The sequence below is a fragment of the Necator americanus genome, chromosome X, assembly GCF_031761385.1.
Source record: "Necator americanus strain Aroian chromosome X, whole genome shotgun sequence".
Lineage (NCBI taxonomy): Eukaryota > Metazoa > Nematoda > Chromadorea > Rhabditida > Ancylostomatidae > Necator > Necator americanus.
Window position 1 is genome coordinate 10,950,017 of NC_087376.1, and position 26,803 is coordinate 10,976,819.

The following is a 26,803-nucleotide window of genomic DNA, read 5'->3' on the forward strand; positions in this document are numbered from 1 at the left end:
TATGGGACGGTAAATCGTTGTGGAGGAACATTTCAATATTTAATAATATTAATATTTCAATATTAATGGTTCTGCCGTTCGACAAAGAAGAATTCTCCTCTTTTTTCGAGTTGCACCACACGAAAGGTCCAGTCGCCTACATCAAACGACGATTAGCGGAATATTGGAGCGGCTCACGAACACCACGACGCCGGCGACAACTACGACAACATGCTGCACAATTCGGCCTTGCTCAGCACATCATCGAGGATCACCTACACGCTCTAGGCTTACGGAAAGTCCTGGCGTTATAGGTACTTCAAGCGCAGACCGAGACCAACTGTTCATGCCGGGTTAGCATCTACCAGTCATTGCTGCTTCGCCCACATCGGTTGCAGTTCTTGCAGGAGTTATCGTTACGGGAGAAGGTTTTCTATGATAATGATAACCATTGTGTCTATTGTCTCCCAACGGTTCTCCTCACCTGTTTTCGAGATTCGCGGAGAGTACTGCGGTGGGAGCTGCTGCTAAACAATCAAATGGTCAACGCTAAAGACTACAAGCGGCATCTCTGCGCTACAATTCGAGAAGAGCTAGCGAGACGTGTCCGTCTTCCATCTCTTCCAAGACAATGCGCGGCTGCATGAAAACTACTTTCCCCCAAAGTAAACACCTAGGTTGGGAAGCGGTCCCTCATCCCTCTCATTCTCTTGGCATTGCCTCGCCCTATCAGTCTTTCACTTGTTCCGTACTCTCAAGCATTCGTTGACGCAAAAACTGTTCAATACCTTCACTGATCTCAATTCCGCTGCTGAGTGGTTCTTTTAATACGAGCTTTTTTGGTCCCAAAGAATTGTAACGCTCGTAGAAAAATATACTCATAATGAATACTCCGACATATGGCCATCACAAGTGTGATGAAAAACTATGAAACTGCCCATGTTATGCTTGGATAAAAAAATAAGTAACTAACCTAATATTTTTACATATATTTGTATACATATTTACGTAAATTTATTAGTTTATGTAATGATTGAATTTTCTGTATACTGAATATTCAGTGGGGATCGAATGCCTTCGATAACCTTCTCATTGTTCCTCCCGGAGTTGGAATTATTCATCAAGTTAATCTTGAATACCTGTCCAGAGTGGTGTTTGTCAGTGAGGTATAACATTTTCGTTCTGGAGGTTGAACCTACATTTATATTATATATCAAACTCTCAAATATATGTTTTTAGGACGGTGTTTTGTACCCAGATTCTGTCGTTGGTGCCGATTCGCACACAACAATGGTTAATGGAAGTGGCGTTCTCGGTTGGGGAGTAGGAGGTATAGAAGCTGAAGCCGTCATTCTCGGCCAACCTATTTCTATGGTACGGAGTTACCATTATATTTCATTTCATTTCTCTTATTCATTTTCAAGTGTGGGAGATATCAATTCCCGACATTGCTGTAAACACTGCTATTGCCTGTGTAGCGCTTGTCATTCTTTTCTCATCTTTATCCGTCTACAGTTCGCCCTTTTTTTGCGGATTGCGCACTAGCAATACTGATAGCTCTTCCTCATTTTACCGCGCAGTTCTTCTCCAATATATCAGGTTACCTCGCAGCAGTACCGTAACAGATGGACATTTTTGGTATGATTCCCCATCTATTTTTGGCTGTTCTACATATCTGGTTCACTGAAGGAGATTATACGCTTCAACATCGCTGTGGTGAGCACTGAAGAATTTTGGGAATGAAGGGTGACGTTGTTTTCTGTTTGGGATACCTATCTGATCAGATATTTTGTGGTGTCGTGTTCTGCAGTACCAGATCCGTTTCCTTCGTGTTTTAACTTTGACTATGTTTTGAAAAATAAAACACTAATAAAACAAACATTTTTACATTAACTAATTACAACCACACTACTGGAGCGCCAGCACAATTTGTTGATGATTCTTAGAATGGGGGTGTTTCATGAAAAACCGACTATCATACTCGCAATCAAAGTATGTGGGAAGTAAGCGCCGTAGGTGCGATAGGGAGGAGCCGGACCCTTCTCAGATGAAGGGGGTCTAGCTCATGGTGTGCAGCTCAATTGATGAGGATCCCTCCGCAAACAGTCCGAAAGTAAGAGGTGTGGGAACGCTGGGTCCGGTCCGACTATCGCATCTGTGCTAAGCGAAGTAATTTGAGCGCTAGTTTTTTTTTGAGACATTTCTCCTGGCTGAAAGCGCCAGCAGTGCGAGCGACACGTGCGGACTTGTAAGTCTTCCTTCTCAAAAGACAGAATTTTCTACAAGCCATTATTACCGGGAGCGTGTTCTGGATACAGTTATAATAATGAAATGTAGTGCATATATAAATAATGTATTGATATATTAAAAAGATGTGGTAGAAGTAACAAAAGTGGATAGGTGGTGTAGTAAAGACGTCATCGTCACTGACTTCATCTTGACCCACATTCCATGTTCATCGACCCCTATTAGTGGAATTTCTTTCCGCATTCCTCGTCTTTTGGAGGAATGTCATGTTGATGTTCCGGTGGAATGTTACTTATTTTTTCCTACCGTATCGTTAGGCAGAAAAGAAGAGCTGGGTGATAGTCGAAATCGACTGCGACAGCCCGAACAGCTCTGGCTGTGCGGGCGTTTGACAAGGGGATGTTCCTTGTTAGTACGTAATCAAGATGAGATTCAGGAGTTAACATCTTCGCTGCTCTCCAGGCGTTAAAGCGTTTACCCTCATAACGGAAGCTGTCGGCGTCGATGTTTCCTCTTAAAAGTGGATGCTATGATGAGGTTTGTCTTCCCGCCAAGGTCTATCAGATCCGTTATCCAAAATTTACTTCGTGGGATAGAACTAATTTCCAAGCACATCGGATTGTTTTTCAAGTCGAATTCTTACATTCGCATCAGTTCCGACAATTGGCGTTTGGTGGCTTGACATCAATTATGGAATTACAATAGGCCACGACCATGGGTTGTCGCCAATGACTGTCTGTCGTCGGCACATATAAGCGATAGAGATGGAACGGCTGTGGTGTAGGATGGATATATTCACTGGAGTTTCTGTGCTACAATCGTAGTTAAAGGCATCACCTTACGAATCTGAGGTGGTACGGATTTCAGGTGGAGTATGCGGGATCGTAGATTATGGAGAGGTGGGTGATTCCGTCCATTTCTTGCTAATTTGCGTAAAAAACGGCCCGGAAGATGCGGCGTATGCACACTACTGGCGCGCTCCAATGGAACTCTTTGTAGAAAATAGCGCGCCGGAACGCTCGAAGCTGTATCTTCCTTGCCGTTTTTTACGACAATTAGGAAGAAATGGACGGAATCACCCCGTCTCCTGTCAGATTCGTGGGGTGATGCCTTTAAGTGTGTAAACAATGTAGCTTCTGTGTATCTAATTTTTTGGAGTTTTCAGCTATTTCAACCATTTGTGTAGTAACAGTAGAGGGCTTTCTTCATTTAATTGTATTGTATCTAACGACCAAAGCAATTTATCACATACTTTTATACTAAATTTTCTAGTAGAAGTCAAATGAATGAAATGCGTAGTTAGTAGCTCGAAAATAGAAGATCAACTTCTAATCCAACTTTTCCTATCAAAGGCATTCACAGAGAATAGGAAGGGCACCTCTTTACCGCCCCCATGCAGACACAATTACAAGAAAGGATAAAGGATAAAGTTGCTGGCGTTAATCAACGCGCTTGGGATGCGCCCCTACGTTTACTTCAATTCAGAATCATTTGAGGTTTACGAACGTGTAGCTGCCCTATACAATGACTTCCGGTGGCTAGCTGATGTGTCACGTCAGTGTTTTTATCCTCCCAGACGAGTCTGGTACCAATTTATCGACTCCGAAGGAATGAAAGGTTTGGTGAGCACTAGGGCGAATTCGACCAAAGCAAATTACCAACCTCCGATCGATCGTGTAGGAAGCGGAACCACTAACCGCTACACTACACCCGCCCTATTACAAGGAAAAGAATAGAAAAATGAAAAAGAAAAGAAAAAAGCTATGAGAAGCTTATCGACATCATATTAACTAATCGTACATGGGGACAGTGCGCTCCTCCAGTGAGGACATGACACCGACATCTCACCGACAAAACTTTTGATTTGTTGAAGGATAATCTGTCTTTGGAGATATTTTTCCGACTTTCCTAATAGATTCTGCCCTAGGTAATTCCCGAGGTGATTGGATGCGAACTTGTTGGATGTCTGGCAGACACTGTAACTACTACAGATTTAGTCCTAACTATCACAGAGGTTAGTTTGTAGGGAATTTAAGTATTTGTTTCTTTTTAAACGGAAGAATATAGATGAAAGATTTGTGTTATATTCAACTAGACAATGCTGGAATGATAGTTATGTATCTACTACTTTTACTACCTCGAATTTTACGAGATGGCTGTTGTAAGCTCATGTATCCTTACAGTTACAAGTTTTTAGCCTTTTAGTTGGGGTACTTAATTGCAAGAGCCACACGCTGGTGCGCCTATCATTGAATATAAAAGCGGTTATTGAATGAGGGATGTAAAACACTTGATAGAATATTGGAATCAAAATTGGAGGAATAAAGGCTAGCACAGGAACTAGTATTTGCTCCATTGCCAAATCACTGACTCAACAGCGTACTCGAACAGCAGAATGAGTAGCACTTTAATCATTCATTCAATAGCGTCTAAGTCTGCCTTAGGTAGAACCTGTCAAAGTCTAGAGTGCCCGGTGTTTTACGAGTAGCTAGTAGAGGTATGACTAGTATGAGTAGCCAGCTTGTATTATAGTGCTGTTGAACATGCTGGTATGGAAGGAAGTGACAGTGGCGAGGTTCGAATACATTTCTTTTCCTAGCGCTCTTTTCGAAGTTGCCCGAGGAACGTGTTAGCGTTGGTTAGATGCGCGGAAACATACTTGGACAAACGTGCAAGTAGAATGTTTAAAAGCTAAGATATTCTACTTACTACTTGTAGGGACACCTACGCTGCTTATTATTGCACGTACCTTGAATACCCTTGAGTGTTCTGATTGGAGCGCAGAGGGAAAGGGTGCGGGACAAGAGGTACCCGTGAAAACCGGCTGACCGCTCCTGTCTTCCTTTCAGCAAAGCGCGCTCCTCCGCGTAATTAACGGCTGCCGCTCCACCAGCTATACATCCTCCAAGACCGCTTGAGATCATCTACGCCCCGCCTCCCTATTGTTCTCTAATCAACGCCGCGACGAAGCGGTGGATTGTGCGAATTTTGAAGGGAGAGGTGAAAAACGAATTGACGCAGCGAATTCTGATGTACGGATATAGTAAACTAAGCGCGTATTATTGGGAATAAAGGAGGAGAATAAGTAAAAATTATCCAATGTAACTTTACATAAATAAAAATTATCTCAAAAAGATGCTCCAAGGAAAAGAATAACACGCATATATTTTCACACATCTCATAATTTAACACATTTCATGCCCTACGTCTTCTATATAAACTAACAGTGCATAAGTATGTGCTTGTCACAATGCCATTCAACGAATTCGTGTTCAATTTCCAACTGCAGCAGCTATAATAACAGCAACTTTATGCGCCTATTACTTTGTATACATTCGTTAAACTCCTTTCTACATTTTACCTTTTCAAACTTTTACATAGATATAATCTTTATGTAGAACAAGTATTGAAATATGCCAATATTTGACATATTTCAATACTTGCTTGTACGTCTTATACAGTTTTATATAATAGAACTTTGTATGGCTCTTCAAACTCCTTTCGTTTTATAGCTCCATTTCTATCTATTCTCTGCATAAAATCAATATGACAGGTTAGCTGTATTAGTGGCGAACAGAGACCTTTGTATCTTCGAGGTATACCTTTAGGTACAGTGTATGTCTGCGAGGCATTATTCGCGCCCCGTTAATCGTCGAATGCCAGTTTTACCCAGCTAGATAAACAAAAAGAAATCATTAGAGAAAAAAAAGTAAGAAAAAAAAATAGCGTAACACCGATCAGTGAGACATTTTTTGAAACTTATCTCGCATTCCCAGAAATGGATGAGTGTTTTCCACCTAACAAGTCGAGACAGGATAATTTCATTTTCACTCGTATTCCTGAATGGCATATCACTTTTACAAACCTATTTCATTCTTTCCTTCTTTTATATTAACTTACAAGCACACTTTATGTAGACCTTCAAAGAACATCTAATACCAGGTATTTTCCTTTCCGTTCGATTTTAAAAGCGCATCATAAGAGCTGCAGGCGCGGCGAAAAAAAAACCGTCGTTAGAGCGGCAGACGCGGCGAAATGGGTTTGGAGGGTGGCGTGGGCGGTGCGTCTTGAAGACGTAGCACAAGAGGAGCAATCAGGCTACTGTAGCAATTATGACGGTATTAGGTGACGCGCGGTGCAATTAACGATGCTCATTAGCCCCCTGTATAAGGGCGGCACATCATACTGGTACCTCTTGACCGTTCCACCAAACTAGGTAGTATGTCCATTCAGCAAGAAAGCGACAGCATGGTCTTTGACAGTCTATTTGCTTTCGTACCAAACATGTTGGAAACAACACATTGATGAGACAATATGACCACTCTGTGTTTGGATAAAAGAGCAGCTAAATAGGATGAAACTTTCGAACGTAGCGATTTCTCTTAAAGCTCATCGCAGACAATGCCATTTAAATGTTTTTCACTGCATAACTGCCGTGATCGTATAGTGTGAACCCTCAATTATAGCTCTGAGAGGATATGTTGCAAATGTTCTGACTTTCCAGGCTCTGATGATGACGATTGCTAAGAAATATTAGCCGTTATAAGGAGTATTAACAAGTCTTCAGTGCTTCACATTTTTTACTGATAAGATGTTGAATGGTGTGTGCCGAAAAAATAATTTTAGTTCAGTTAGTGTCGAAATGAATTATTGAAGTTACATATAGAACGCCATCCTTTCATGTGCGCCTTCATAGGTTCTTTAAACCGCACTTGTTGCCACCAGCTAACTTCTATGACGGAGATTCATGAAGATTTTTAAGAGCCTCCGTGTTTTTGGAGTGGTTGGAAAGTTCATAGAATTTTTTGGCGAAGGAGTAGCTTCGTTGTCGATCGCTGATCGTGCCACTATCGCCAATATGTGTCCTGAATACGGAGCTACTGTTGGATTCTTTCCTGTTGATTGGAGAACAGTGCAGTAAGTTGTTTCTATAGTTGACACGTTTTAGATGGGCTTTTTTCCAGTAACTTCATTGTCTTAAAGACTACATTTTATTCACCGAAATTGGAAAAAAAAATGTTTCCAATTTCCACAATCACATTATCTTGAATCATGCGTACAACGGTTGCCATTCATCGAGTATCACTCAAACAACTAAATTGCTGTTCAGGCAGTCTACGCACATCATATATTAGTAAAACTTTAATTGCAACTCTGTATAGAGTAGGATCGCTAATTCTTCCACATTCTTTTTTCATAACGCCTCCGTTTGATTTTTATTATAAGATCTATACATTAGTACATTCGTGAGCGCGAGCTCTACCGACTGGATATAATTGAAACTTTCAAAACCTATCAGGGAAACACTTTTTGAAAGAATTACCTGCGGGTACACATTAACAAGGCTGAGTCCGAGATAATTGCGCCCCGAGGTTATATGATTTTTGACGTGGACATATTTTTTCGAAAAGTGAAATGATGGTCACATATTCGCAATCTACATAATATTGCGAACAATTTGATATCTCTCCCAGCTATAATTCCATGACAATGAAGATTTTGTAAATTTGACTGAAGTGACATGTTTCAACTCTAGAAACGACCGACATTACCAGCTTAAGAATTGTTTCCTCACAAAATTTGCCAGAAAACTATTTGTTCTAGGATGACCTTGTCTCCTGATTTTCCAGCTCAACAGGATTTTGTTTTGCATTTCTTGCTCTGATTTTTGGCAGTTTGTAGATCGCTAACAAATTAGGTTTGTCATCTTTCGGCAAAGTACAATAGAGAGCCGTCTCTGTTTTATGACTTGTTCCGATTTTTCTATAATATGTCTAAGCTGCGGTCAGTTTTGAACCAGAAAAAATATAAAACTTTTCGTGTATTTTTACAGAAAGCTTATTTTGCACGATTTATTCGAAGTTTCTTCAAATATCAAGCAGATACCTTTTTTCAGGAGAAAGAGATCTGCTGAATGGTGTCGATTTCAAAAAAATTCTGTAACTTTCAAATTTTCATCACAAACTACTTCGGCCTCTATGGAAGGTTATTCAGGCATTCAGGCACGCAGACCCACCAAATACCTTAGGACACACATCGAATACGGCTGTGTTACCGCACTGATTACTACATTTGAAAAGAACAGAATAACTACAGAGAAGATTTTTTTTAACGAAATCTTTCGAAATATGCTGGTTTAATCTTGGAAATTGTAAAAAGAATCTTTGCAACCCTTCGAAATTGAGGATTCTGATAAGGAAAATGGGGCCCTCTCTCACTGAACTGCTAATCCTTGACTTAATTCTAAATCCACTCTTTGGTAGTTCTATTCATATTTGTGCTTCAGTGATTATTTATTTTTCTTCGTCATTCGTTTGCTCCATTCCAGACATCGTAGAAACATTCGCGCAAATTTTTTCTGGTGATTATTATTATTTTTTTGACCTGATGAATTTACTTCAATTTCGAAGAGCGAAGAATGCAGGTGAAACCAAAAAAAAATAATAAAATGAATAAAAAAGGAATAAGACAGACAGTTCTGAAGAACATCGCTCTGCAGGTATAACATTCTTCTCTGTAGTTATTCTATTCTTTTCAAATGTAGTAATCAATGCGGTAACACAACCGTACTCGATGTGTGTCCTAAGGTATCTGGTGGCTCTGATGCCTGGATGGCAATAACCTTCCATAGAGGCTGAAGTAGTTTGTGATGAAAATTTGAAAGATACAATTTTTTTTGAAATCGACACCATTCAGCAGACCTCTTCCTCCTGAAAAAAGGTATCTGCTTGATATTTGAAGAAACTTCGAATAAATCGTGCAAAATAAGCTTTCTGTAAAAATACACGAAAAGTTTTATATTTTTTCTGGTTCAAAACTGACCGCAGCTTAGACATATTATAGAAAAATCGGAACAAGTCATAAAACAGAGACGGCTCTCTATTGTACTTTGCCGAAAGATGACAAACCTAATTTGTTAGCGATCTACAAACTGCCAAAAATCAGAGCAATAAATGCAAATTACCGAGGTTTTAACTTTAGCTGCAAAAAACACAAAATTATGTTGAGCTGGAAAAACAAGAGACAAGGTCATCCGGATGTCGATTCCGGATGACCTTGTCTCTTGGGCTGGGTGGGCAGCAGAGCGGATGCAAACCTCTGATGGATTATGCAGACAGCGGAACCTCTTACAGAGTGCGCTACACGCGCTCCGTTATGAATGGTGCATCAGTTGTGCTTTATAAATGCACAGCATCAGTTGTGCTGTGGGAGTAAGCAACAAGCCAAGTCCATGTTTCTGTCCTTTTAGAGCATACATACAGTGGGAGTCGGTGTTCTGTGTGATTCCGAAGCCCCATCCCGAGCCAAACACAGCGCTAGGTCCTCGTATTCACTTCCTTCTTCGAATTGGCAAGAGAAAGTTAAGGCAAATGTCGCCTCTTGGCGTGATAGAACGCTCCAGAGTATTAGAGTACGACGAGGAATAGCGTTGCATTTTCCTTATGTTCAGTGAGAGCATAATTAAAACTAGGTTCGAGGAACATTTATTCATTCTACATGTATCACATGTCCTCCCGTTGATCTTCGATTTTCTCTAGTGACGGCAGGCAGTTAAAGCTTCCTTCCTCTCTTGTGACGTAAGACAGTTGGTCTGTTACTTCTGCTTATTCGAGGGAGGATCATACTTTTCCTGTAGGATAACCTAGAAGAAATATAATCGTCCGCTCGGCGTTCTTCTTCGTCTATATCATATGAAACTTCCGTTTATATCTTAATAGTTGCTTACAGCTCTTGTTCAACGGTCATCGCTTAAGGCAGCGTACCCCGAATGTCACGATATTGGGACATCACCATGAGTAAGTAGAAGTAAGGGGTGTAGTTCACAATCACGTGATCACGATTAACACTAGTAACTTTAAAAAAAAAGCATATGAAACGATCATGGTAGCACCGGCATCCCCTGCGATGCATCTCATTTTGAAACGGTAAATGAGGGTCGCGACGGATTCTCCGCGAATACCTCCGAGACATTACGTATCCACTGGATATGCCGCTGAACACGCGACCATATCTCGATGAGGTCACGCTCCAGTCATTCATAGAGACCCAGACAATCCTCTTAGATGCTATTCTGGCTATGGAGGTGCAAAGGACTGCACAGTTCGAAGGAAACATGTAAAGAAGAATGCTGTGAGTTGTCGAAATTACAGAATAAATTAAAAAGAATGTAGTTAAAAGTGCATATCATTTTGTGTGGTTTTGAAGTAAAAGGACGGGAGCGAGTTCTGTCTAGATTTTACATTCAGGAAGTCTAGAAATCTTATCACATTAACTCTTTCTCATATAGGTCGGAGATACAGAGGGTCCATGTGTCTGAGAATAAATTAGGGTAAAAAAACCGTGGGACTTGCAAAAGTAACGATAGTCTTTTGAAAGTTGGAATGTTCCGTTTTTAACGAATATTTTCGTACTTAATTTGGAACTACTAGATGCACCTTTCTCTCTTATTTTTCGTGAGGATTTCTCTTGCTTCTGGTATGGTTACAGCGTTGAAGTCACCTCATATCACAAAATTCCAGTGGATGTTTCTGATTCTCCACAACAATTTTGTAGCTTGTGAATCATAACTGAGCCAGTGATGCAGAGTATGATGTTTAGCGGTAACCGTGCAGAGTCAGGTATTTAGGTAGTAACGAAAGGATATCTCTTTCTCGCACCACTGGTAATTGCTCTGGTGAGGCATGATCATGCTCGAAAATCTGCCGGGACCGTCTTTACACGCAACCCATCTCATTACGGGTAGTAGAACGACTGCAGTCCGCAAAGCGTCTGCGATTGCATAGGTCGGGGAGCTCCTGTTGTTTTCTTGAGTTACATTAGCTGGATTGCGGGCGTTGGACGACGATGGAATCGCTCGCGTTCTATCGCATAGCTACTTGCACTGTAGTGGGTTCAACCAAGTCTTTTTCTCACGCTTTTTTCTGGATTACTAGGCGGAATTCAGCGTGGTGACGCTCATAGCTGTGAACTACACTCCATATAACTACATGCTCGTGGTGAAATCCTATTGTCCTCGATTTCTGCGTCTAAAATGGTACGCCGCCTTTAAAATCCATCACGTGTCCGCATAATTTTACTCAATTTGCAAGTGCGGCAATTATTGATGTTCAGTTTTGGACGTGGTAAGGAATTCCCGATAGTCTCTCTCACTTGCGCAGAACGGCATATCACTAGCATCACCGCTTACATGAAGCGCTTGGCGCACTTTAAATCCTCTCTTGTAAGTAAACGTCTAGTTTTCTGAGGAACGAATTTCAACGCTGCTAAAATAGTTTTTGGTTTCTAGTGTTCTTCGCTGTAGATGTGGTCAGAACTGCGGGCGCTGCGCGCCTCCGCCTGATTTCGAGTGTCGCTTCACCGCCTCTGTAAGTGCATGGAACCACCTAAATCTCACCCACTTGTATTCTGGCCAGCGCCACGCGCGACGTTTGCGTTGCGGAAGAGTGAAAGGCGATTTGATGCAGCATGTTGTAACTTAAGGCAAGTTTAACACAGATTATCGGTTAAAAAAAGGAAATGGAACTTTCTGTCCAACTCAAAGATTGTAGACAAAGTTTGGTATGCTGTCATCATGGCTTACATTGTCCTCATTTGAGAAACTTTTCACCTGTCGCTATGTGTTAAAATTCTAGAATAGAATTCTTCCAAGTAGCTACATAACACTTACGATGAATACTTTTAAAGCTATGTCCGTTATGTAACTGAAAAAAAACTATTTGGATCACACTCTTATCTGAGTATAACATTTATGTTAAGCACAAAAACACTGACTTGATCATTGGCTGGCCCCGCAAGTCATTGGATAGGCCAACACGCGTTCCAAAACCTCATCGATTACGAATTCCAGTAGAACGCGTTGGCATCCCAAGTGGATTGATACGCCAGTGACTTTATCTTTTTTTACTTTATGTTAAGCACATGTTAAATATCCTTAAAGTTGCTTGTGCTTTCTACTGAGCAAGACTTCATACAATATTGTGAGGTCCTTTCTGCTTTCCAAAACGTTTATCGCTTCATTTCGATCTATTCTATGCATAAAATCAATACCACCGGATAGGTGTATGTGTGGAGAACAAACACTTATGTACCTTTCAAATATCTCTTTAAGTACAATGTATGCCTGGGAGGTATTCTCCGCTCTGCGCCAGGCGTTGAATATCAACTATTCCTACCAAGTTCAGCAACGTGGATTGCATGAAGAAATAAAAATGTAAAAAAAAAAATCGTAAGAACATCATCGTAAGAGGTGGAGCAGCGGCGAAACGGGCGGGCGGGGACTGGAGCGTGTAAGCAAGACGTACCGAATGAGGAGTTAGACCGGTTTGGCGAAATGCATAAAAAAAGAAAAATGTGAAGAGAGTTGGTATAACGCCAATGAAAGGAAGATTTTTCAAACCAACCTTTGTATACCCATAGATGAATGGATGGCTCCCATTTAACAAGTGAAAGCGGGGGAATATACCTGGATGTTAGCTGGATGCTTTCATTCACATTTGTAAACGGCGTTTTATTTATCTTCCTCAATAACTCTATTTCATACAAAGTTTCAGTCAACTTCTACCATCATGCACTTTTGTTTTTTCTCCGATTCGAACAGCACATCGTAAGAGCTGCAACCGCGGCAAAATGGGCTAGAAGAACGGTGTGGGACGGACGTCAGCAGGACGTGGTGCAAGACGAGCGACGAGGCTGATGGCGATAACGACGCTGTTAGGAGTCGCGTTGCGGAACTAAACTCAAACCTTCTGGACCTCTATGCGGCGGCAAATCATATTGGTACCTCTTGACCGCACCAAATTTTTCAAAGTTCCTAAGGCAGAATTAACGTATAAGACATCTAGTCGTGTACTAGTCAAGACTTTCACATTATATGCATTTACTCTTTCATGCCATTCTCCTCTTTTTCTTGTTCATCCTCCCTCTAAGACGTCTGGATCACCAAACCCATCCATCAGAACCAAAATCTTGAACTCTATTTCATTCCTTGCTTTTGGAACTAAAAAGACCGGAATGAAAAGCTTCTACACTTTAACACAGCATACTATCACTAAGCTACTAGCGCTGCACTTGACCTTCTTGACCGAATGCCTCATTAACTATCCTGTGCCGTTCGGTTAAACACTCAATTCCCCCTAATGTCCTATATTTAACTCTACGAGACGCCTAATAACATCTCACTTTTATGTGAGCAGACGTACGTGTCGTGTCTGCGAGCGAGCGAGCAGGCAATCAGTGGACTGCTAACTCGGTATCCCGCTCGCTAGCAGATGTGGATGCTAACTCGGTATCCCGCTCGCTAGCAGAGTTGACACAAACTTAACAATGTGCCGCGTCTGCGTGCTCTCGCAGACGCGGCACATTGTTAGGTTTGTGTCAACTCTATTAGAAGCCCACTGAGCACAAGTAACTGCCGGGGGTCGTAGATCCAAACAAGGATGGTTTGCTTTCTATAATAATGATCCTATAATTTTGTTCAAGCATTAAATTAGACAATGATTATTTTCGCGTACAAGAAACTTCCTCGGGTATTAAATAGGAGAACAAAGAAAAGTGACGGTTTTTTGCCATCTCTATTGAAATCCTTAGGTTTTAAGTTTCTTTCTATTGAAGTCACGGCAACACCTTGGGGTATTTGCGAAAAGCTACATCTGCCTTATAATCGTGGTACCAATTTTCTCATTTCGTCAATAATTGTTCATAAGTGCTTCATATGGATTATAATTCAGTTATTTGCTGCAATCCGGACGTGATGAGAGTTACTGTAACCGTGTAGAAAACTATTTAAAAGCAAACAGGATGTTTGTTGAATATGGTGACTCGCAATGCAAACCAACTTTTACAAAGGTTTTTATTTTTTCTCTCTTTCGTTTCTATATTATTTGGTCACATATTCTTTCTCATTTTTTTCCAGATTTTAACATTTGATTTGCGTTTGATTGTGCCTTCTTTGTCCGGGCCCAGGCGACCACAAGATCGTATTGATTTGTCTTCATTACACAAGGACTTCAGTAGTAATTTGACAACTAAATTCCCTTTCAAGGTATCTTCTTGTTTTCTCTCGTTTGCATATTTACTGACATTGATTTTGCAGAATTCTAATTACTGTTGGAGAACGAATCAGAAATGTGTGTGTTTTTTTTTTCTACAGGGATTTGGATTAAGAGCCGAACATTTGCAAAAAGGAACGTCAATAATCAAAAATGGCAGCATTGGGAATCTGACTCATGGATCAGTAGTTATTGCTGCTATCACTTCATGCACAAACACTAGCAATCCGGGTGTGATGCTCGCTGCTGGACTTGTAGCAAAAAAAGTTGGTGTTCCAATTCTTCTGAACTCGGTAGCCATTTTGCCCATAGAAATTGTATAAAACAAAAACTGATAGTAGGTATCAAAGTTGCAGTGTGGCCAATTTTCCCCTGTTTGGAAGGCCAGAAATAATGCACACAGATGGTAGGCGGTAGTTAGGTACCTACAGCCGGTTACGTGCAGCCGAATAAGTGCCTACAGAAGAGGCTGTCGGTAACACAGAGCCGGCATGTTTTAGACTAGCTGTGATGTCACTGAGGTCGTGTGCTGTGTCTACATCGTAATTATGCGAAGAGTTGCTTCCTAGGAGGGTTCAAAGAACGAAATAGTAACAACGTATCAACGTAGAAAGTGAAAATGTAAAAGAACGAAAATGCTGAAAATAAAGCGAAAGCACAGAAAATTTTCCCAAGAACAAAACAACCTCAAAAAGTATAAAGCTGACATCGTTCCAAAATTTCGAACTTTGTAATGATTATTGCCTAACAGCTGTAGTAGTCGGAAATTTTGTAATATATTTAGTCAGAACATCACCGTATTGGCTTGTGGCTCCGAAACAGAATAAAATCTGGCACCTTCTAATGTTAACTTGGTCTAAGTTTTTTTAAAACCATTTATATCTCATCTTTCTCTTCTTTTCCTTTCGAAACTTCCTCTCCTTTTTTAAAGAACTTATTTGGCGGAATCCAAGGTGATGCATTTGTCAAAATGCGAATCCTTTAGTCAAACGCGAAACTCTTTGAAACCGCGAAACCAACGGTGCACTATGGCACATTCAAAAGCATCTTCACCATCTCACGGTTCTCACGGTTTGACTAGATTTTGAACTGGATCTGTGTGGGCAAGCTTGAATTCATCAAGAAACAAACAAAGAAACAAATATTCGAATTTCCCATTTTGACAGCATCTATACGGATCCTCTGAAATCAAACAAAATAAGGCTTACGAAATATGTTGATATTAATCGGCAGATTCATTTTATCTTCTTGAGCTTTGAGACTTAGAAGTTTCGGTTTGCTTGTTTTAAGTGAAATGAAAGACACTCTCATTTTCTGTTCCCGGGATTTCATGTGCAATCGTTTGATATATATATATATCTCTACACGTAAACGATCGATACTCCGTAGAGAAGCAGTGGCAGAGATAGAGTGCCCCTGCGAGGCATATTTCACACCTTATTAGACGATGAGTGACGTTGGTGGACTACGTGATGGGCGGAGCATAAGGCGAACGCGGCGCAATGCTCTGCCGATGCCATTAACTGCGACACAGCGCAATTAACAATCGCCTTTGCCAATCATTTCCCCTAAGGATAAGTTGTCGCGAAAGCTGTGGGTACCTAACGATACGCACCCCTCACAAATGGATACGTTGGGAATATTGTGAGCACCCTTCTCTCGGAATTTGTGTGTCAAATCTTTCTAATTCATTCTAAACTTCTATTTTCGAACAGTTTTGACCCGCAAATTTGACATTTCATATTAGAAATTGTTGACACCTGTAGGAAATCTAGAATAAGGTGCTGAATTTTACCAATTTGTTGTTAAGATTAGTCAAGAATTAGTCCGCGTCCTCTTTCAAATATCCGCAAAGTTTACAGTGAGTTAAGCAGCAAGACGCTAAAATTGTTGCATGAAGGCCTATACAAAGATAGCGTTTTAGTCATGCACTTGAGGATGAAGAATAGAATTCGCGGGGTTCATGAAATCTATCGATATGCGCCTACGCACTCGACTTCTATTCAGAATTGAGGTTTGCGTGTGCAACGTGACTTACATGAGCTAGCTGACCTAGTGTTTTTGTCCTCCCGGACAAGTTTGGTACCAGTATATCGACCTTTGCAAGGATGAAAGGCTTGGTTAACTCTAGGGGTGTCTTGGCGCATTCGCAACCTCTTACCTATTGGGCTACTCCCACACCTATCCTCCAGTTAGAGCCCAAAAATACATACAATCGGTGTGGAGAACTACTTTTACTTGGCAGTCATGAATATGATCTGACGTTTATACGCAAACTTAGGGTATACTTCGGAAAGCTTCGTGTACGCCTCAGCTTGTTGAACAAGCTTTGTTTATATGGAAGAATAGTGCATTAAGTCACAACTTAGCGAAAACTAAGGGAAATACATTAAACATACCGTAATGATAGAAAAGTAATAGAAAAGATGCTTGATTTTTTAAACTGTTGCTACATTCTTCCATCTAAATATCTTTTTTTAGAGGAGAAATCCACACGAAACGTTGTAAGGGAACTGATAGTTCTACAGTGTTCTGTGTCAACTAGCTTCTTAAAGAATACATCAACACGTTTTACTTTTGTTCGGAATCTTCGAGGTTATAAGAAGGTGTATTTGGTCCATGGAATGGGTTGCATGGTATGAAGTCTATGTCTTTTTTCCTCCAAAATAAGGCAGGTACCATTTTATCGCCTGCGGGTGGCTTGGTTGACCCAACAGAGTCGAGTCGTACAGGGGACGTGTTGACCTCCTACAATTTTGTATATGGATGACGTGTTCCTTGAAATGATCGCGGCCCAGAACGACCAACATTAGGATAGTAGCCATCCCTCCGGCGGCTTTCGTAAAACATTTGCCCTAGTGCTCCATTTCTCGGCTATTTTCAACTTTGTGATGCGCACGTATTCATCTTTTTTTTGGGTGGGGGAAGGCAACCGTACTTTTTTTCGTTTTTAGTTTCTAATACAGAATTCTATCTCGACAACTTAAAAAAATTCGCAACGGTCAAAAGGTACCATTGTAACTTACCACTATGAACCAGAAGGTTTGATCGTCGATACTTGCGCTACGCGACTCCTGACAGCGTCGTTACGCCCAAAGCGCTCTAGCTCCTCATCCGATACGTCTTGCTTACCCGCCGCCCTCCCTGTCCTTTTCGCTGCTGCTCCACCTCTTACGATGTTTTTACGAATTTTTACATTTTCCTTTTTCCACGCATTCCTCGTTGCTGAACTTGGTAGGTAAGGTTGGTATACAACGCCTGGCGCAGCGCGAGAAATACCTCCAGGCTTACATTGTGCTTGAAAGTGTATTCTATAAATATATGCGCTCTATAAATATTATACCTGTGTAAAAATCTGAAAATCTAAATGGTTTTCCAATTGCATTACGAACATAACTTTAAAAGTATTTATCGTAAGCGTTCTTATGTATGTCTCAGCAACAAATTACTTTTTGCCACGGCAGTAGCTGTAGGAAAATTAACCTACTTCCTATACAGAGTTGCACATGAAATAATAAGCAATCTTTCGCTGTTGTTAAAGTGCATCAATATGTGCAGTGACTTGACTTGACTTAATCGGCGGGCTGATGTCATTGCCTGACGCGATTACCCGCATCTTCGCCGTGGTGTGCCGTCCTTGAGCACAGCTCTGCCCAACCTTCTCGATCTTCTGCGAGAACTTGCACAAAATCAATCCATTCGTCGCTACTCCATATTCTGCGAAGCCTTACGTCTCGCCTGAACAGCCTATCAACGCTGAGTATCCTCAGGTCCTCTTTCACCACCTTAGTCCCGAACTTCCGCTTTCGGTCAAGTAGCTTCTTCCAGCTCGAACCCAACAAACTCCTCAAAACTCGTTGAACAAGGCGATCTGCCGGTCTCCTTAATATATGGCCATAGAAGCGAAGACGATTTACTCTAGCCACTTTCGATGGCAGTGCAAGATGTTGATATCCTCCAAGTGTCATCAGCCGGTATACCACATCAATTTCTGCGTAAATTCTTCATTGTGGCATACCCTAGGCCAAAAGTAGCCAAGTAGCCGTCTGAGCAGCTTTCGTTCCGTGCAATCAAGCCTTTTCATCACCGTCTTTGCTCAACATCTATCCCGTAGCTGCCGTTGTTATTCAGCGTACAGCCCAGCTAACAGAACTCATCGACGAGTTCTATCGGTTATCTATCCACCCTGATTCCCGTTCGAAGAGATCCACATCTGCTTACATTTATTAGGGCGTAGACGTAGTCTATAGGCTACAGCCAGCTTCGATACAAGGTTGACAACATGTTGAACTTTCGTACTGCATTCCGCGAAAATAACAACGTCGTGAGCGTACTCGAGATCGGTCAGGGCGTCCTGACGGTGCTAGAATGAATTACGATTGTAATAAACATAATATGAAACGATTACGACCGTTGACGCCAGAATACAGTGCGACGTATAGTAGGATCGCTAATTCTTCAACAGAAGGCGAAAAAGACGCAGATCCGCGTCTTTTTTTTTCATAACTGACCTCAATTTGATCCTTATTACAAAATCTAAATATCAATGGATTCGTGAGCGCGAGTTCTACTGATTGAATGTAATTAGAACTTTCAAGACCTATCAAGGAAACAGTTTCCGAAAAAATCACCTGCGGGTACATATTAATAAGGCTGAGTCCGAGATAATTGTGCCCCAAGGATATTTGATTTTTGACACGAGTATATTTTTCAAAAAGTGAAATGATAGTCACATATTCGTAATATACACACTTTTGCGAACAATTTGATATTTCTCAGAGCTATAATTCCATGACTCTGAAGATTTTCTAAATTTGACTAAAGTGACATGTTTCAACTCCAATTTCGTTTTGTAAAAAGAGCGTTCTTCTTTGTTGTTGTTCTATTCTTTTCAAATATAGTAATCAATGCGGTGACTTGGACTTTGAAATCGACACCACTCAATAAATCTCTTCCTCCTGCAAAACCTACGCACTTGATATTTGAAGAAACTTCCAAGAAATCGGTGTAAAATGAGTTATTTGTAAAATCACATGGAAAGTTTTCATCTTTACTAGTTCAAAACTGACCGCAGCTGAGATATAATATAGAGAAAATCGGAACAGATCGTAGGACAAAGACTGTTTTCTATTGTATTGTGCCGACAGATGACAAACCTAATTTGTTAGCGATATAAAAGGATAAAGGATAAAGTTTCTGGCGTTAATCAATCAGCTTGGGATGCGCCCCCACGTTCACTTCAATTCAGAATCGCTTGAGGTTTACCTACGTGTAACTGGCCTATACAATTACTTGTGGTGGCTAGCCGATGTGTCAAGTCAGTGTTTTTATCCTCCCAGACAAGTCTGGTACCAATTTATCGACCCGGGAGGGATGAAAGGCTTGGTGAGCACTAGGGCGGATTCGAACCTCCGATCGATCGTACAGGAAGCGGAACTTCTAACCGCTACACCACATCCGCCCATTGTTAGCGGTATGTAGCCATAATTTTATTTTTCGAAAAATATATTCACGTCAAAAATCATATATCTTTGGGGGGCACTTATCTCGGACTCAGCCTTGTTAATGTGTACCCGTGGGTAAGTTTTTCAAAAAGTGTTTCCTTGAAAGGTCTTGAAAGTTCTAATTACATTCAATCTGCAGGGCTCGCTCTCACAAATCTGTTGATATATAGATCCTAATAATAAACACCAAATTGGGGCGAGTTATGGAAAAAAGACGAAAAAGGCGCTGATTCCGGTCTTTTTCGTCTTCTGTTAAAGAATTAGCGACCCTACTGTTGACGCGTCGAATTGGTACGCCGATGTCAAAAAGCTACTGGATAAGTCTCACAGTGTCAAACTGGACATCAGTGTAAAATAGCAATGGGACGGATTGTGGTGGTTCCCACAGTGTCACATTGGCTTGCCAAGCAGAGTGAAAAGAGATTCCTGTTCATTGTCGTCGCAGCCATAATAAGTGTTTCTGACCATTTCGCTGCTTGCAACCAAACACGTGAGATTGCAGGCGCACTAAAAGGATCTGGTTTTTATTAGTAGTTAGGAAACCTTCGAAATATCGAACGATATACCTCACCGCTAGGAAGATGTTACAGAAATTCAGAGGGGAACGGTCAAGGGGTACCCGTATGATGTGCTGCCGCGTATCCAGGAGGCTAATGAGCGTCGTTAATTGCACCGCGCGTCTCCTGATACCGTCATGATCGCTACAGTAGCCTGGTTGCTCTTCTTGTGCTACGTCCTCAAGACGCCCCGCCCACGCCACCCTCCCCACCCATTTCGCCGCGTCTGCCACTCTTACGACGATTTTTTTCCGCCGCGCTTACAGCTCTTATGATGCGCTTTTAAAGTCGAACGGAAAGGAAAGTACCTGGTATTAGATGTTGTTTGAAGGTCTACATAAAGTGTGCTTGTAACTTAATATAAAAGAAAGGAAGAATGAAATAGGTTTGTAAAAGTGATATGCCATTTAGAAAAGCGAGTGGAAATGAAATTATCCTGTCTCGACTTGTTAGGTGGAAAACACTCATCCATTTCTGGGAATGCGAGATAAGTTTCAAAAAATGTCTCACTGATCGGTGTTACGCTATTTTTTTTTACTTTTTTTTCTCTAATGATTTCTTTTTGTTCATCTAGCTGGGTAAAACTGGTATCCGACGATTAACGGGGCGCGAATAATGCCTCGCAGACATACACTGTACCTAAAGGTATACCTCGAAGATACAAAGGTCTCTGTTTGCCACTAATACAGCTAACCTGTCATATTGATTTTATGCAGAGAATAGATAGAAATGGAGCTATAAAACGAAAGGAGTTTGAAGAGCCATACAAAGTTCCATTATATAAAACTGTATAAGACGTACAAGCAAGTATTGAAATATGTCAAATATTGGCATATTTCAATACTTGTTCTACATAAAGATTATATCTATGTAAAATTTTGAAAAAGTAAAATGTAGAAAGGAGTTTAAAGAATGTATACAAAGTAATAAGCGCATAAAGTTGCTGTTATTATAACTGCCGCAGTTGAAAGTTGAACACGAATTCGTTGAATGGCATCGTGACAAACACATACTTATGCACTGCTAGTTTATATAGAAAACTTAGGGCATGAAATGTGTTAAATTATGATGTTTGAAAATATATGCGTGTTATTCTTTTCCCTGGAGCATCTTTTTGAAATAATTTTTACTTATTCTCCTCCTTTATTCCCAATAATATGCGCTTAGTTTGCTATATCCGTACATCAGAATTCGCCTCGGCAATTCGTTCTTCACTCCCCCCTTCAAAATTCGCATTATCCACCGCTTCGTCGCTGCGGGAACGTCGCGCGCGGCGTTGATTAGAGAGCAGTAGGGAGGCGGGGTGTAGATGATCTCAGTGGAGAATGTCTAGCTGGTGGAGCGGCAGCCGTAATTACGCGGAGGCGCGCGGTGCTGAAGGGAGGACAGAAGCGGTCAGCCGGTTTTCACGGGTACCTCTTGTCCCGCACCCAAATTCAGACAATCTGTGGAAATTTTCTGACTAGAATCTCCTTCTAAACATCCAGCGTGATTTGTAGATTTGTACTTTTCTCCCTTAAATTTTTTGTTTTTTGTTTTTGAACCATAGTAATGAACAGTGGTTTTCACTTGAAGCAGGATGACGCAGCAATTCCTCATGATTATATTAGACCCAATTCCATTTTCCGAAATTGGAAATGTTCCCACTTTTCAGCGAGAAATTTCATAAACGGATTTTAAAGCGGTCAGGCGCATCTTTTCCCGAAATTTCATGGGGGGATTTCTTCTGCTTCTGACATGGACACTAATTCGAAGTCACCTTACATCACATATCTTTTATCTCAAAAGCAAGTAAGTTGTTCATGTCTAGAAGGAGTATTCACAAAAGGGTGGGGTTTTGAAATAAGTGGTTATTCTACAACCTTCATGCTCATCATCCTCTACTTGATTCATTAACTTCGATTACACTCACTTTGTTTTTCTTTAAAATCTCGTAGTTGTCTGCATCTGTATGGCTGGAGGAGAATCTTAGATGGTTGTCTGCCTTCCTGGGGATAAGATAGTAAAGTGGATTGCGAGTCTTTCCAGTCATATTAGTGTCATAAACATCAAAAAATGTGGAAAAAACACATGTCTCATTGAACAGGGAACAATAACAATGAAGACCATGTTACGGACAAGTCTGTTGTAGGTGTTTTTGTTTTCAAAAAAGTGGAAAAAAGAATTCGTCGCGAACCCACAGCAAGTGGTAGCTGTGTGTGATATTTCTTTGAAGCCAAAGTTCCCTTTTTGGTGTATAGCAGCAATCTCAGTTCAAAGATATCGTCCCGATGAAATGCAACTGCAACAACGGAGCTGAAAACGCACCGTTTTATCTACGTGATACTCCAGCTCATCGGAGAAACAAGAATGAATAAGACGAAATTGTGTCGACTTGAGCTTCAAATTCTGTATCAAATGATTTTTAATGATTTGCTAACGCAGAATATTTTCATCTGCATTTTTGAGTCTGAAAAAAGCGCTCATACTTTATTTTTCCATCCATTACGAGAAGTATATGAAACGTCAATTAAAGGAAAACAAACTAAGAGCTACGGCAGATGTATCCGCAATGATGCAACTTAATATATGCATCCAAATGTCTACACATCTATACGATACACACATCCACACAACTGCTAAAATAGTAGCTAGCAGTTACCATGTCTCTCTACATTAATAATATTTGAAAAAGAAGAAGTAGGTAGCTCTGCCAAACACTTCCAGTAATCTGCATATGTATACACCAGTTTGAACGTCCGGCTAAAGCCAGATTTCAGACTTTTTTTTTCTGGTGTTCTCTCCGCTCGCCTTCACTCATCAATTAATCAGAATTAATCAAAAGTTAATATTAGTGACATTTTCTGTAAAATCAGAAATCTGTTTTTTAACAATGTTTTCTCCTTTCTTTTTTACTATAAATAGAGGCAAAAGATTTTATGGTCCTCTTTCTGAACGCATCGGTTCAACCATCAGCTTCAAGCACTCCTTCGATGTAATATAGGTACGATTTGAAAGCATTACTCGAAGTATGAGCGTTCCTCCTCATTTCCCCCAACAGTTATCACAGAATGATGTTTTAACATGAAATGACGTGAACGACATCATCGTACTGATAAAGATAGCTTCCCACATCAGATCATGTAAACAGTTGGCTACTATATAAACAGCAGTTAGCATTCGTGTTTCCACTTTCTGAGGAAGGTATAATATCAAGTTGAGGCAAACGTGGAAGGAAGCACGGAGGAGTCATAGACCCATTTTATAGTTATCTGGGGTCGGCGCACCAACTCGACGCCGGTGGACCCGTCGCGCCTCACTTTATGGCTTCCTGTCGTAGGCGCTCCAATTCGACGTCGTGGGACCCACCCCACCTCATTTTACAGCTATCCGGAGTCGGCTCACCAATCCGACGCCAGTTTCATACTACGACCTATTCATGGGGCGGGTGTAGTGCAGCGGCTAGAGATTCCGCTTCCTGCACGATCGATCGGAGGTTCGAATCCGCCCTAGTGCTCACCAAACCTTCCATCCCTCCGGGGTCCATAAATTAATTGGTACCAGACTTGTCTGGGAGGATAAAAACACTGATTTGCAGTGTTGTCAGTGTTGTCCGCAAGTCATTGTATGGGCCAGTTACACGTTCGTGAATCTCAAGCGATTCTGAATTGAAGTGAACGTGGGGGCGCATCTCAAGCGGATTGATTAACGCCAAAAACTTTATCCTTTTAACTTTTATGACCTATTCACAGAAGTGATGCACACTCACGAACACAGCCGCTTGAATAGTAGTCAGCGGTAAGCGGCCATAGTCGACATGATCTAAATGATGTAAAGTCCTTATCCTTATCAACATAAAATGACATGATGTAAAATCTTTATCCTTATCAACATAGTGTTATGACCATCATCTTCACCTTGGTCACGTTGTCTCGATTCCGACAATGACCACCTGCTGGCTGTGTATTTTGGACATCAACGCATTGGGTTCATCATAGAAGGCGTCCTCAGCGGTTTTCGTAGGTGCACGGCACTTATGATCCAGAGTTTACGTCCTCTGAGAGCACGCAGTCGTACAAAGGCGCATCCAGGCGACGTTGAGCCAAATTGCTCCTTGATCACCTTGACTCCCGTTGATCTTCGAACTGATAGAACGAGCGCCAGTAATTCTTCCATTTGTCCCGATTGCGTGCCAGAGTCAGCCAGTGGTTCCTGCTTTCGCATGGGACGTGAGGAGCATCATAATTTTCTTTGAAGGACTTCGTGAAGAAATCTGATCATCGGGTCGGCGGTCTTCCTGTAGTGCGCTTAATACCGCGGGGAACACAGTCGTCCACGGCTCTGGTCCAACGGTTGTCGTTAAAGCGCATCACGTGTCCGGCCCACCTTATTTTACTTTCCTTGGCAAACATGGTGGCGTCTAATCTTCGATCGCTGACGTGAAGGAGAACTTCGAATCCCATCCTTCACTTGCGCGAAGCGGAATACTCCTAGCATCACCCTCTCAATTGCGCATTCAATTACGCTCACCGCGTTTTCTTTCTGCTTGCGAAATGCCCAGGTTTCCGAAGCATAGGTCAAAGCAGGAAGTGCGATGGCGTTGAAGAGGTGAGCACGGAGCCGGGTGTTCCTGGTCTTCTTCACTACATCCTCGATGCTCTTATACGCTCCTCAAGCCGCTCATCTCCTCCTGCCCACCTCCGGGGTCAGCTCGTTCATCATGTTCGTTTCGCGACCCAGATAAACGTAGCTGGTGCATTCTGATATATTCGCTCCGTTGAGCGTGAATGGAGCATCTGAGACCCATCCGTTGGGCATGATCATCATCTTTTGCAGATTCAGCTGAAGAACGATGCATGCACACGTTTGGTCGAATTCGGCCAGGATACCTCCCGCTTGACTGATGCTAGGTGCTATCAGTACGATGTCATCAGCAAAGCGCAGATGGTGTAGCTGCCGACCATTAACCTTCACTCCGATGTCGCGCCATTCCAGCTTTCGCATTGCCTTTTCGAGGGTGACTGTGAATATTTTGGGTGAGATTGTATCACCCTGTCGGAACCCTCTCTTCACATCAACGATGATATTCTTGTAGAATGGCGAAATTTTGGCCGTGAAATTACTGTGCAACTCTCGAAGTACCTTTACGTACTGATTAGGGAGGGCTTGGTTGTTGAAGGCTTCCATGACCGCTTCCGTCTCAACAAAGTCGAAGGCCTTCTTCAAGTCGATGAAGGTGAGTCAGAGCGACATCTTGTACTTTCGTGATACCTCGATGGGTTTCGAAACAGTGTGAATGTGGTCAATCGTGCTGAATTCTTTTGGAAACCCTGCTTGCTCGCATGGCTGTCCTTCATCCAAGACTTTTTCAATCCTATTAGGGATCACTCTTGTAAAGAGCTTGTAGATGACGGACGGTAAGCAGATTGCGCGATAGTTTCCGATATCATGTGGATCTCCCTTTTTGTACAACAACACGGTTTTGCTGGTCTTCCACTGTTTAGCAACCTTGCATTCCTACAGATAACGTGTAAAGAGTCTCGACAGGGTGTTGATGAAAACTGGCGGAAGATTCTTCAGATATTTTGGTCTTATTCTGTCGAGACAGTATGCCGTACGATTTCTTACCGATATGATAGCATGTCGTCCTTTGGACGGGAGAACCTCTGGAATGACATGTCCGTCTTCCCTCAGACGGTGAGGATGCAAGTGGACATGACTGTCGAAGAGATCAGAGTAGAAGTCGTAGATGATTTTCTCCATTCCCTTTCTCGATGCAGTGAGTGTTCCCTTCGGGTCCCGGAGAGGAGTCATCCTCGTCTTGCGACTAGCGAAATCTCGACGGGCATAGCGGATGCTTTTTCCCCCCTCTGCAGCTTCAGCAAACAATTCTGCTCTTCTCTCTTTGAGTTCTTCCTTTGTAACAAACCCTCCTTTGTATTAGGGTGTTCGGAAAGTATCCGCCGAAAATTTCGCAGTAGCGCAGATTTTTTGAGATGTTCTGGAAGTTCCCGTTTTAAATATATTATATAAGGACACTACCACTTGTATACAAGCAACATATCTGGCTCCCTCTTCCTTGCCTATTTCATCCTATAATGGCCTAACATTCCACCCATATTCGACACGTACTCCTTTACAAGTTCGAATTTGGCCATCCCGCTGCTGAAGCCCATCGAAACTTAAGTCAAGTATTCGGCACTGAAGCCGCTTCTGAGCGGCCTGTGCGCGTTTGGTTCCTGCGCTTCAAAGCCGGAAACAAGAAACTCGAAGATGAGCCTCGTTTTGGTCGACCGACTGCAATATCGTTCGACGAACTGAAGAATCTGGCAGAGCAGCATCCATATGAAGGTGTGCGGTATTTTGCTGCCAGTCTTGACCGTTCGCTGTCCACCGTGAACAATGGACTGTGATCCCTCGGAATGGTGAAAAAGCTTGGTCAGTGGCTCCCACATGCATTGGGCGACGGCAACCGCCAAAGACGCGTGAA

At 41.8% G+C, this 26,803-nt stretch overlaps 4 protein-coding genes across 6 annotated transcripts; 1 reads left to right on the plus strand and 3 right to left on the minus strand.

The window, feature by feature from the left end:
• Positions 1-65: 65 nt before the first annotated feature.
• Positions 66-16,781, plus strand: RB195_022281 (uncharacterized protein; the record flags this gene model as incomplete). 2 transcript variants are annotated; one of them, XM_064209352.1, is made up of 11 exons in its annotated part: positions 66-278; positions 1,041-1,145; positions 1,219-1,353; positions 1,579-1,617; positions 1,669-1,695; positions 4,154-4,240; positions 6,989-7,143; positions 13,953-14,070; positions 14,138-14,266; positions 14,375-14,539; positions 16,755-16,781. In XM_064209352.1, the coding sequence occupies 11 exons, from the start codon at positions 66-68 to the stop codon at positions 16,779-16,781; spliced, it is 1,200 nt and encodes a 399-aa protein (XP_064065232.1). The 2 variants fall into 2 exon arrangements, with proteins under 2 accessions (XP_064065232.1, XP_064065233.1); XM_064209351.1 differs by lacking the exons at positions 1,579-1,617; positions 1,669-1,695.
• A 1,082-nt stretch (positions 16,782-17,863) lies between these two features.
• RB195_022282 (uncharacterized protein) lies at positions 17,864-18,241 on the minus strand (the record flags this gene model as incomplete). Its single annotated transcript, XM_064209353.1, has 1 exon — positions 17,864-18,241. One exon carries the CDS (start codon positions 18,239-18,241, stop codon positions 17,864-17,866), a length of 378 nt encoding a protein of 125 aa, XP_064065234.1.
• A 209-nt stretch (positions 18,242-18,450) lies between these two features.
• On the minus strand, positions 18,451-26,127 carry RB195_022283 (uncharacterized protein; the record flags this gene model as incomplete). Of its 2 annotated transcripts, XM_064209354.1 has the most annotated exons (4): positions 18,451-18,636; positions 25,012-25,533; positions 25,585-25,830; positions 25,942-26,127. In XM_064209354.1, 4 exons carry the CDS (start codon positions 26,125-26,127, stop codon positions 18,451-18,453), a joined length of 1,140 nt encoding a protein of 379 aa, XP_064065235.1. The 2 variants fall into 2 exon arrangements, with proteins under 2 accessions (XP_064065235.1, XP_064065237.1); XM_064209355.1 differs by lacking the exon at positions 18,451-18,636 and having other exon boundaries at positions 24,994-25,533.
• Positions 24,289-24,537, minus strand: RB195_022284 (uncharacterized protein; the record flags this gene model as incomplete). The annotated part of the gene is made up of 1 exon (XM_064209356.1): positions 24,289-24,537. One exon carries the CDS (start codon positions 24,535-24,537, stop codon positions 24,289-24,291), a length of 249 nt encoding a protein of 82 aa, XP_064065236.1.
• Positions 26,128-26,803: the final 676 nt, after the last annotated feature.